The following is a 13,042-nucleotide window of genomic DNA, read 5'->3' on the forward strand; positions in this document are numbered from 1 at the left end:
TGTAGACCAGGCTGGTCTCGAACTCACAGAGATCCGCCTGCCTCTGCCTCCCGAGTGCTGGGATTAAAGGCGTGTGCCACCACCACCCGGCAACAAGATTTTTTGACTCAAACGTGGATTCGATTAGTCCTACCCTGTCTGATCTTTCTTACATCCTATATTTAGGTATCACTTGAGGTCTCAGTAGGAGACTTTCCTTCTCCATTTTCTATCCTACAAAACCACTACACACTGGTTGGCATTGTGTAAATCACTGTGTACTACCTTGGGGCACTTATAGCCCATCTACCACTTCTTCCATCAACTCCTTGAACTCACAACCATGTGTATGGTAATACAACATGCTGTTCTCTGCTGTAGTTCAATTTTGTTGGTCACAATTTTGTGTCAACTTAAATTATATAGAATTTTATTGGTCACAAATGTAGTACTGTTTTATGTGTTGATATAAAATAATTTAGAACATACTTTTGTCCAATAGTACCAAAATAATTTTGGGAAAATGAGATACTCCACTGTGAATGAAAATTTTTGTTAAATTGTGTACAATAGCAACCACTCTGCAAACAAATATACTGAGCTAGAAATTTATTAGCCTTAAGACTTCATACACTTGATGCCTTCAGATTTCAGAAAACATAAAAATGAATTGTCAGAGACAATTAACAATGTTTCATTAATAATTTCATTAATATTATTATTAATATGTAATTAATAATAATATGTTAGCCAAAGAGAGGAATTGGAATGGGATGTAGCTCAGTTGGTTGAGTGTCTGCCTAGCATTCATGACACTAAAGTCAATCCCTATGACCATATAAATCATCTAAAATATTTAGACTGCAATCCCAGTGCTGTATAAGTGGAGGCAAGAGGATCAAGATCAGATAGATCATTATTCGTGTGGTGATTAGAAAGAAAATGGCCCCCAATGGAAGCAGTACTATTAGGACGCCGTGGTCTTGTTGGATGAAATGTGTCACTGTGGGGGGCGGGGTGGGCTTTGGGATGCCTTTGGCTCATGCTTCCCTCAGTGTGACTTTCAGTTGACTTCCTATTGCCTGGAAAATGTCGCTCTCTCAGCTCCAACACCACATCTGCCTACTCCCTGTTGTCATGATAACAGACAGAACCTCTGAAAGCATAAGCAAGTCATCCCAATTAAATGTTTCCTTTATAAAAGCTATTGTGGTCATGGTGTCTCTTCACAGCCATAAAAAAAAAAAAACCCAGTTAAGACAATTAGCCACACAGTGAATCTGAGGCCACTCAGACCCTATCTCAAAAAAAAATTAAATTTCAATAAAAAAAGGATAGAGAACACAGATTGTAAGTATTAGATGTCTTTTACATGAAGACATTAGAACATTTCTTCTAGGAGAAAACTAACTGGGAACTACTCACCTGAAGTAGCCAATGATTAGAATGGCCACAGCCAAGGAGCCAAAAGAGATAGAGTAGCCAACAGTATACAGGACATAGAGGCTTTCAAAGAACTCTTGCTGTAGAGGAAAAGAGAGTCAACATATGCAAAAGAAAATGATTCAAAACAATTACATTATTTCTGGAATATTGTGTCTGGTTCTCTCTAGCTTTTATGGGCTGTAATTTTCATGCTATAAAATAGACAAGTCTAAAACAAGCTGCTTGACAGGTTTTGACACACCAAGTTCATTTGTGCCCCTTGCTAGTAAAAACCACCCACTGTCCACCTACACACAACTACTATCCTGATGTTAGTCACCACAAATTAGCTTTCTCTGTTCACACGCTTCATATTCTTCCAGACTGTTCTTAGACTTAGAAATTAGAAAATGTGTGCTCTTTTGAGACAGCTTTTATAATCTTCTATAGTGTTACATGTATTTACACTTTATTTCCTGATAAGTTTCTTCATTTAAAATAATAGAATCACAGAATATAGAAAATTGAATAAGCAGTGTTATTCCAGGTATCCTCTATGTATAGAGGTTACATGTAACATAATTATACTAAGATATGCAAAACAAGAATCTACATTTTTGCAGTGTACTGACCAATATATCTGAGTAATTGTATCACACATGAAAATTTTCATGACTACCATTGAAATCAAGACACAGAAGCCATCCAGCAGTGCAAAGATTTACTACATTGTTCATATGTGGCCATGTCTACCCCCTTCTTCCCCAGCATCCAAACACCTGGCAACTTTGAATCTGCTTTCTACCACACAATTTTCTTTTCATGGTCATATGCAAACCAACTGAGACATTAAAAGATTTACTGAAGAGTCCTTGAGATCCATCCAAGTTGTCATATCTATCACTAATTTGATTTTTTTCTTAGTTGCTGAGTAGTATCCATGGTGTGTTCATATCATATTTACATTATTATATTTGAGTGAGTTCTTTATCAATAGTATATAGTTGGATCATATTTTAACAGATTCAATCAGTTTATTTGTGTATTTTGAGTATATTTTATACAATATCTTTTCTGTTGTTATTTTTTATCTAAAAATTCTTTCTAAATTATATGTTGTTTGAACAACTGTAATGTTCTACTTTATTATTTTGTATATTATATTCAGTGTTTGTTTTAGGTATGACATTACCCCCACTGAGTGTAGAAGCTGTACTCCTACATTGAATAACTTCAAATTTTCAATGATCTCATATTCTGAGATCAACATTATAACTTTCTAGGTTCACATTTGGCATTTTACATAATATATGGTACTTTAGACTTTTATTTATTCAGTTTGAACGTTGCTCAGTCATGTAATTTTCAACTGTTTATGAATTGTTTATGTACATACTATTTTAATTTTAATTAATCATTTTATGGTAGGAGACCATATTTAGAATTTCAGTCAAGGCACTTATGGAGAGATTATTTAGACTGGTGTAAATTCTATCTTGATGAAACTTTGTGTGTGCTCTAAAAAAATGTGACTTTTGAATTATTGAGTATTCTATAAAAGTTGATTTGATCAAGTGTTTGAAAGATAGCTTATCTGTTGCTTAAGAATGGTATATTTAAAATTCAGCTTGGTGGGATGTGGGTATTTCTCATATTAACTCTGACAGTTTTTGTTTCCTAGCAACTCTGAGGATGCTCTGTAGCTTGACAGTCAAATAATGCTACAAGGAACATGAGTAAGTAAAAGTCTTTCCAATATTCGGATTGTATTTTTTTCGAATATGAACCCAGTAGTGGGACTTCTGGATAACATAACATTCGATTTTTAACCATTTTAAAGAACCACAATACTTGTTTCCACAATGGCTGTATTGATTTGCACTCCCACCAATGAATGATATAAAAGGGTCCCCTTCCTTCTTTCCTTCCTTCCTTCCTTCCTTCCTTCCTTTCTTCCTTCCTTTCTTTCTTCTTCCTTTCTTATTCATTCATTCATTTATTTATTTATTGGTTTTTTTGAGGCAGGGTTTCCCTGTAACATTGGAGCCTATCCTGGAACTAGCTCTTGTAGACCAGGTTGGCCTCAAACTCACAGAAATTTGCCTGCCTCTGCCTCCCGAGTGCTGGGATTAAAAGCGTGTTCCACCACCATCTGACTTTGGGTCCCCTCTCCTAAGCTCTTGATATTTTTCTTTTTGTCATTTTGGTAATAATTGTTTGAATAGATGCAGGATATCTATTGTTGTAGTTTTAATTTATGTTTTCTAATGATAAATCATTTACATTTTTCTGATTAGTAATGTTAACTATGTTTTCATGTCTGTTGGCTGTTGTTTGTTATCCTTTGAGAAATGTCTATTTACATCCTTAGCCTGTGAAATAATTGCTTTATTTCTTTATATGGAGTTGTCCTTTTCTGTATGTATCTTGATATATCCTCACAACATAGGCCAGGCTGGCTTTGAACTCACAATCCTTACCTGCCATATGATAGAACTAGAGGTCTGCTGTACCATGTCTGTATGGATACATTCCCTTATGGCTCTCGTGTAGGCACTCCTGCTCTGTGGGTTGTCTCTGTTCTGCAGATTATTTCCCTGGTTGGATGGATCCCTTTTGTATCTATTGCTGTTGTCTATGGTTTTGGAGACCACATCCAAAACCCAGATGAATTTGGTGAAGTCCCCCCCCCATATGCTCTTCTATTAGTTTTACAATTCTGGAAATTACAGTGATATCATTAGACTTTACTTTTGTACATGAAATAACAGTCCTTGAACTCTTCAGCATAGTGATAGGCAGCATCCCAACATCATTTATTGAAAAGGCGGTCTTTTCCCCAGTGTGTGTTTTCAGGTTCCTTTCTCAAACTTGGCCATGAATACGTGGATTCACTTCTAACTTCTCTATTCATTCCATAGGTCTGTTTTTATGCCACGCCATGGTTACTAAGTTTTGTGACACATTTTAAAGTTGAAGAATGAATATTCTAGGTTTGTCATCACTCAAAATATTTAAGACTATCTGTGTCCTTTTGTGAGGCTACACAACTTTTAGAATAGTTTCATCTAGTTCTATAAAAAGACAAATCTTATTTAGGCAGCCATGTTTTCCTCAGGTAACAAAGCTACAACACGACTCCTACAGCTGAAGCTTAAGAAACATGGTAGACAGGGCAGAAAGATTTTATAAACCAGGAGACCAGGAAATCTACTGTGAGATCGAACCTCCCAGTTATAACAAGGAAACTACACTCATGAAAGCCCTTAGAGACGTTTAACATAAATTAATAGTTGTATTCTAATTTGCATATATCTATTAGATAAGAGAGAGCTTACATGAAACTTTCTATAAATGCTACTCTGACATATCAAGTTCTAATGGGGTTAGCTCATCCACATGTGCACAGATGTCAGAGGTCAGTGTTGGGGGTCTTCTTGCATTCTCCATGTTTCCAAGCAATTAACTTTAATTATTCTTTTGTTAATTAAGTTTGTTCTTTGGAAATTTCATGTGTGCAAATTTTTGAGACAATCTCTCACTGAACCTAGAGTTCACCATTTTGGCTACAATGGTTTGACCAGCAAGCACAAAGAATCTGCTTGTCTCCAACACACTGCCCTTGAGTTACAGACACATCCTGCTGTTTTCCATGGGTGCTAGAGATCTGTAGTATATCTTCATGAACTAAGCAGTTTATCCACTGAGCCTTCTCCCTAGAACAATCCTTTGCGTTTTTTATACTGAGAAAATAAAATTACTTAATACTCACAAGATTCTTTACCTCTTAGTAACCTTCCAAATAATTTTCATATGAAATACTAGATAGATGATAGATAGACCATTATATTATAATAGATATTATTATTATTAGATAATAATAGATATACTAATATATGTAATATTATATAATGTTTTATATATGCATAAGAGCCAGAGTTTGGATTCCCAGAAGCCCACATAAATGTCAGTGGATATAGGAGCCATCTGTAATTCCAGCCTCAGAAGTCAGGAGATTCCCAGAGAAAACTGACTAGTGTGATTCACCATATGGACGAGCTCTAGGTTTGACTGAGAGACCCAACCTCAATGAACAAAGTGGATGAGTGTCTGGGGATGCAACTCAACACCAACCTCAGGACTTAAACTCCTGGGTTTATTAGCCATCCTTGATGATTATACTTCTTAAAATATACTGTAATCAGGACGAATGGTTGAAAATTAAAGTTCTGTGTAAATAAAGCCATGTTGATGAATGGCCCCATAAACACTGTGAAAGATGGGCGTTTGTCAGGTTTTTATACACAAAGAAAGATCAACACCAAGCACACAACTTGGCAGTGAGTGTTAACTTCCTTATTTTTCATACCCACATTTTAATGGCATTTTAAAATCACATTTAGTTATCAGTGAGTGCTTTTTTTCTGTCAAAGACTGAAATGATTTTGCAGCATCTCATAGTAATCACCTCAGTGTTCAATGAGTTGCCTTGTAAAGTGCATAGCAATCTCACATTGTCTGTTTAGAGTTTCAACCTGGAGGTACAAAACTAAAGGTTGAAAAATATCAAAGAGCACACTGAGGTGGTGAAACTTAGTCACAAAAAAAGAAGGAAGGAAGCTCTATTTTCACAGAATAGACTAAGAAAACTTCATCTCAAACACTTCCCATGTCAGGGTTTCTATTGCTCTGAGGAGACATCATGACCACGGCCACTCTTTTAAAGGAAAACATTTAACTGAGGTGGCTTGCTTACAGCTCAGAGGGTTAGTCCATTATCATCATGTCAGGAAGCAAGGCAGCAGGCAAGCAGACACAGTGCTGGAGCTGAGAGTCCTTACATCTTGATTCAAAAGCAACAGGAAGTGAACTGTCCCAGTGGGTGTGGTTTGAGCATGTGTGAGACCTCAAAGCCCGCCTTCACAGTGACGCACTTCCTCCAACAAAGCCACACCTCCTAATACTGCCACTACTCTCTTTGGGGGCCATTTGCTTTCAAAACACCACCTTTCCTCCTACAGTCCACCCTCCAGACAGAGCCACCATTGTATGGCCTGTTCTATGGTCTTCGTAACAGCTCTGGTACACCAACTTGCTACACTCATTTCTAGCTGCATGATCATGTGTCACCACACACTTTTGCTCAACAGGGCTGTGTGACTGGAATTTTACTCTGAGTTTTAAGCCACTGGATATAACTTTCTCACAATTACACATGGTTACAGCACCACACCACTCTAATAGGTAACTGGGACCCCAGAGTTTAGGCCTCAACCCTGCCATCAGCAAACCATCTCCTGGGTCCACACTCTTTCCCTGGTTCACAGCTGACTCATAAAGACCTATACACCGAACCTTGCTCAATATAATGCTATCGCTCCGATTCGTCACTTAAAATGAAATCATCAAATGTCATCTTCTGAGATAGAACACACTAAATATGCCATTCACTAAGATGAAAACATCCTTCAGAAACATAGTGGGATGAGATTTGGCATTCAAAAGTAATTAAGAATGAATCATGAATCATGTTGCTCACTACCTATTTGTACATATAATATATATATATTTGTATATAATATAGAATAATATAACAATGTAATAAAATAAATTGTGTGTGTGTGTGTGTGTGTGTGTGTGTGTGTGTGTGTGTGTGTGTGCCAGACAACTCTAGTGTAAGGAAAACAGGAGAAAAGAGAAAAGTTCAGCCGCATCTGATCGTGTCATTGAATAAAAAGGATTTTGTATATAATGGCTGACAAGCAAAAATTGTGCAAAAACATTTTCTTCATTCCCTCGGGGATTCAAAAACATAGAAATGTCATTACCTTTCCTATGCTGGTATCTGGCTGCAGAAAGCAGTCTGAATAATTAGCCCATGTTTTATTTGAGCTATGAATGAAATCCCACGTTCCGTTGGGGGTACAGTGCCGGAAAGCAACTCCTGGAAAGATATGAAAGACGCTGAGATCACAGTTCCCCACAAGTCTGTTATTAAACATCAAAGAAGAGAACAAATGCCTGGTTGCAATCAATCATCTCAAAAAAGTTCAATACCTTTATGATTGAAGTCATAAATATAAGGAGGGCATGGCACAGCTGATATTTTCCCCACTGTTCCTCTAGGCCAACAAATAAGTCCATCCCATTCTGGGAAGCAATTGCCTTCTGATAAGAAACGAAAATAAAGAAAGACAAGAAAACAATATTGAACTAATGCTTTCAACACAGAAAACTTCAGCTCAGCCCCTGCCTGGGATAAAATGTAAAACAAACTGCTAAGTTTGGAAACTAAACCGGAAGAGATGAGAGGCAAATGCCCCCAATTGTCTCATCATGGGCATATTAGCAGGAATCTGATCTGTTAAATTAAAGTATCTAAACCATACCAGTATATTCGCTGTAAAAGTAAGAACAGTTAAAGTATAAGAAGCCTTGGTAGCATATTTCTGCCAACTGTCCTACCTAGTAGTAGCTACAAAATTTACCTTAGATTTTAAAAAACTGCTGTTGAAGAACATGATACACAAAAGTGATTCAAGACTTGGGTTCTTTTTACTAATAACTATGAATCTCATGCTCACCTCAGACACAGCTGTCATAGCTCTACATTTGTCTCTTTTTATTTTTATTTTTTAATAATTTATTTATTTTTATTTCATGTGGATTGGTATTTTGCCTGCATGGATGTCTCTGCCAGGGTGTCAGATCCCCTGGAACTAGAGTTACAGACAGTTACAAACTGCTATGTGCGAATTGAACCCAGGTCCATTGGAAGAGCAGTCAGTGCTCTTAACCACTGAGCCATCTCACTAACCCCTCCACACTTTTCAAGACAAATGCAGTTTCTTCATTATTACAACTTCCAAGTTCATCACAGCTCTATCTAGAGTTACTAGATGAGTTTTGAGCAGGTCATTCTTACTGCGTATTCCCTCCATTTTTTCCTCTTCCTCTTCCTCTTTCTCTCCTCACGGCCCAGCCTCTCTCCAGGACAGTTTCCTACAGCTCTCCCCACCACTATACTCGTCCTGCTCCTGGTTAGCTGTGGAGAGCAATGCAACGTTCTGATAAACAGGAAGCCTAGCTAGAATAGGATGTGTTCAAGTCCTTCTCAGACTTGTGAAGTTCCCACAACATGTTGTGTGTTCCCTGCACTGTGTGTCTCACTGTAGGAAACTTTCTGGGGGTTTGACCATCTGGGAAATGGTAGATCTGCAGGACAGCGTCCAAACATCCCAGAACATTACCAAGTCTAGGCCACAAGCCACAAGCGCATGATGAACGCTTATTTTCTCTTGTCCTTGCTAACCTGTTCAGCAAGTAAAGCTACTTCCTGTTACCAGCTGTGTGTTTGGGTGTTTTCTCACCCAATGCAAACACAAATGGAACACTCACACTTATTCTTACCACACCAGCTCCCAAATCCCCCACAGCCCCCTGCCCCAGCTCACTCTGAGCCACAGTCTACTTCCTGGCCGGGTCTGAAGACCCTCAGGATCTGTCACTGGCTTGTCCAGGTACAGCTCAGCTGGCTCTTTTTGGGTTTCAGTGTCATTTCCTCTGACCACCTCAGTGCTCACTCCCTGGCATCCTCCAGACTTTTTCTCAAATGTCAACTTCTGAGTGAACATTCTCAATCTAAAACTGCATCCCAGTTCACCCCTCCCACTTCCCCTACTGTCATTCTCCATAGGCCTCGTCACCTCCCAGTAATATGTGGAGGGTTTTTCCTATTGTTTTCTTAGTCGCAGGACTGAGGAAACCCAAGTGGAGCTCTTTGGTCTGTTTTGTCTTGTGCATTAGCCATGCCTCAGGCACAGCCTCCTGCTACTTAGTAGAGTTTAGCAAATGCTCACTATCAGTGCTGAGCTCATCGGGGCTCCTTTGCTTTGGTCATATACTGAACTGCCAAGAAGAAAGCCTGTCAGCCACATCACACCCCCTCTTCCCCAGTAAAGACACTTGTCGTGAGTGCTGCATTCATTTTCTGTGACAAATTTCACAGTTTTAAACGAGGTCAGAACTCTGACTCAGTAAGGCATTTGCTTATGAACTCAAAGACCATAACCAAGAGCTGACAGGGCTATGCTCCCTTCTGAAGACTCTGAAGGTACACATGTATTTCCCTGTTCATTTCAGGAGTTGGCAGAGTTCAAGTCCTCCACTGTCGAACTGGTTTCTTTCTGGCTGTTAGCAGTGCACTTGTCCAACTTGTGAAGACAGCTCGCATAACTGTCCCCTTCCTCCATCTTCACAGTCAGCAGTGCAGACTGTATCCTTCTTGCATGTTGAGCCCCTCTGGCTAGTCTTTGCTCACAACTCAATTCATTCTGCCACCTTCCTCTTCCATTTTTAAGACCTAAATGATTATATTGTATAAACCCAAATAACCCAGAACAACTTCCATATTTGAATATAAAGAAGCTTAAGTCATCTACAACTACAACTTTGGGCCCTTTTGACTATGTAGCATAGCATTCACGAACATAACAATATGTGCAAGCCTTTGATATCCTTAAGGGCTCATTTTTCTGCTATCACAAGGACTAGCTAACACTCATCACATCAAATTGTTTGGTTTGAAAGTCAGTTCACTAAAACCTCATACAAATACTGATAATAATTTAGCCTCAACCTGGAATTAACTTCTCCGTGTCACCTTGTCACATAGAAACAAACATTTGAAGTTTTGTGTCTTGCTGAAGAAAGTAAGAAAAGAAAAGCGTCTTCATTCACCTACACCTTCCTCACAGAAGACGGTGTTTTCCTGGAAACAATCTCCCTTCCCTCACACGGTTTCAGCCTGACTTCACACACCACAGGCAACCCAGGAATGCATCCCACTGCCTCTTGCTTCTGATGGACCATTGTATCTGCCTCTCTTCCTGAAGCACCTACTTTTGCTGCTGATGTTGCCATTGCTGGATGCGATGGTGGTCCTTTGCTTTTCTCATTGTTCCCCGTGATTAGTGAGTCAATCTCACTTATCAGATTCTTTTACAGTGCATTAGAATTCCATATAACTTCCTACCCATTTACTTTCTTGTTAATAAGTCATGTTGTCTTCTCATATCTGGACTATTGCTAAGGTCTGGGTCTTAAACACCCCACTAAGTCCCATGGGTTAAAAGTTTAGCCTCACCTTGTGCTATAGGGAGGTGGAAGGAACTTTAATGTGTGAGTCCCCCCGTGGCGCATCATCTGGTGATTGGGAGTGGTCCCTGGAAGGGATGGTAGGACCAGGGCTGCTTCCTTCCTCTTTCCAGGAGTTGATTAGCTTTGCTCTGTAATGTGTTTCTGCCATGCTATCCTGCCATGGGCCCAAAGCTACAGAGGAAATCAATTATGGAATAAAACCAAAACTGTGCACCAAAATAAGCCTTTTTTCCGTGTAAGCTTGTTTATCTCCGGTTATTTGTTATTGTTTCAGAAGGCTCACACTACTGTCCAATCAATACGTACTTCACAAACACCACCACCTGGACCTAAAAGCATGGTCCTGTTTTCCTGTCTGGAAATTGCATGCTGGGGATGCATCACACAATGAATTAAAGGCTTTATACAAATTTAAAAATCTATGAGCTAGTGCATTGTACAACTACTCAGTATTTAAAAAGTATGAGCTAGTGCATTGTACAATTACTCAGTATTAAAAGGGACAGTTTTCTGGTTTCTGCAAGATGCCACCTGACACATCAATGTATACCGCCATAGACCTCACTCCAAAATTCAGAAAACCAACAGCCTTCAAAACAGTATATTATAGAACATATTAATGTCTCAGGTGTCTCTTTAATAATAAGAATGATAATATTCACAAAAGGTCATAAAGACTTGGAAACCTGGACCTCAAACATACAATGTGGATCTCTTAATTAACGTCTTCTTGGCCATCAAGTCCAATTTCAGCACAAAAGTAATTACCAAAGACTCAGCACGCTCCTTTTTACAAATTAGCACCACGAATTCTAACTCTGGCTCACATCTATATCCCAAGCAAAGCTAATCATTACTGAAGCTTGTTCAGCCCTGTTTACACAGAATGGTCTAAAATTTAGAAAATCCAGCTTTTATCATTTTAGCTCTTGTGTTACTCACAAAAAAAAAGTCAGACCATACTTGGCAGGAGAAACAGAAGGAATGAAACCTTCATTTTTTTATTTTAAATCCTCAGTAATTTTATGACTAGGTATTTGTATTTGCATTTGATAAACATTTAGAAGTTTTCATGTTCTTATTACATTTTCTAAATGTTCAGTTATTTAATTTTGTGTGTATATGTGTCTGTCTGTCTGTATGTATGAATTTGTACCACATGTGTACAGTGCCTAAGAAGGTGAGAAGGGGTTTGCCCTTGGAACATGACATGTAGGCGTTGGGAATTGAACTCGGGCCCTCTGGAAAAGAAGCCAGTGCTCTTAACCTCTGAACCATCTCACCAGCCCCAAGTTTTTTTCAGAAATACAAAAGAATACTATATAGTTAAAATGTAGAATTGATAGCTGTTGATATTTTATAATGCTTATTTTGGTTACCTTAGTTTTGCTATAGCTTTGCAGTGGTTGCATGAAGCATAATAACCCTTTTCTAAATATTTTTATATCTGTCTCTCAATCTTAAGATCATTTAAAATGAAAATTTCTTGATCCCACCCAGCTTGCATCCAGAAGCCCCCCCCCCCTTCTGCCTCCTGCCCCTCTTCGGGCACATAACATCACCCAGCTCAGCCTGTTTGGGCACTGGGACTGAGTGGTGAGGGCAACCAGGCGGCGGTAGTTCCTTTGTCTCAATAGCCTGCCTGCAGCAATCAAAGTAGGCCCCTTGGATTACAAGCTACCTAACCAACACGGATCTGATCTCGGCACCAGGAGAGCCATCCCTGGGAAGGTACATCAGTGGGCAAGGAATCTGATCCTGTAAAAGAAGATCCATAGGGGAGCATTCGGAGGAAGAGATGGGCAGGCGCCAATGCAAGAATTCACCCAGTAATCTGAAAAACAACATGAAACCACCAGAACCCAGCGACCTCACAGCAGGAGGACATGAACACCTTAATCAAGAAGAAGTAGAAAAAAATTGACTTTATGAAAGTGATAGATGCCCTTAAACTGGAGGTGAAAAACTCCCTTAATGAAATGGATGAGAAGAATAACAGAAAGTTTGAAGAATTGAGTAAATCTGTGAATGATAACCTAGGAAACCAAGGGAAAATAATCAAACAGATAATGGAAACAGTTCAAGACTTGAAAACTGAAATGGAGGAAAGGAAGAAAACACAAACAGAAGGCCGGCTGGACATGGAAAATCTAGGTAAACGAATAGAGACTACAGAAACAAGCATTACCAACTGAATACAAGAGATAGAAGAAAGAATCTCAGATTCTGAAGATACCATAGAGAAAATAAATGCACTGATCAAAGAAAACAGCAAAATCAACATACTCTCATCACAAAACACTGAGGAAATCTGGGACACAATAAAAAGACCAAACCTAAGAATAATAGAAGTAGAAGAAGGAGAAGTGCAGCTAAACGGTCCAGAAAATATATTTAATAAAATTATAGAAGAAAACTTTCCCAACCTAAAGAAAGATATACCTATGAAGGTTCAAGAAGCATACAGAACACCAAATAG

The 13,042-nt window shown here is 38.8% G+C and overlaps 1 protein-coding gene across 1 annotated transcript in view; it reads right to left on the reverse strand.

The window, feature by feature from the left end:
* The window catches only part of Pth2r (parathyroid hormone 2 receptor), an 81,960-nt gene that overhangs the window by 41,402 nt on the left and 27,516 nt on the right, over positions 1-13,042 (reverse strand). Inside the window, exons 3-5 of the mRNA XM_005361457.2 lie at positions 7,462-7,572; positions 7,233-7,348; positions 1,405-1,502 (exon numbers count right to left, since the gene is read on the reverse strand). Of these exons, the coding sequence (XP_005361514.1) occupies positions 1,405-1,502; positions 7,233-7,348; positions 7,462-7,572 (325 nt within the window). The remainder of the gene's footprint in view (positions 1-1,404; positions 1,503-7,232; positions 7,349-7,461; positions 7,573-13,042) is intronic.

This window comes from Microtus ochrogaster, linkage group LG4, assembly GCF_000317375.1.
Source record: "Microtus ochrogaster isolate Prairie Vole_2 linkage group LG4, MicOch1.0, whole genome shotgun sequence".
NCBI classification, from domain to species: domain Eukaryota; kingdom Metazoa; phylum Chordata; class Mammalia; order Rodentia; family Cricetidae; genus Microtus; species Microtus ochrogaster.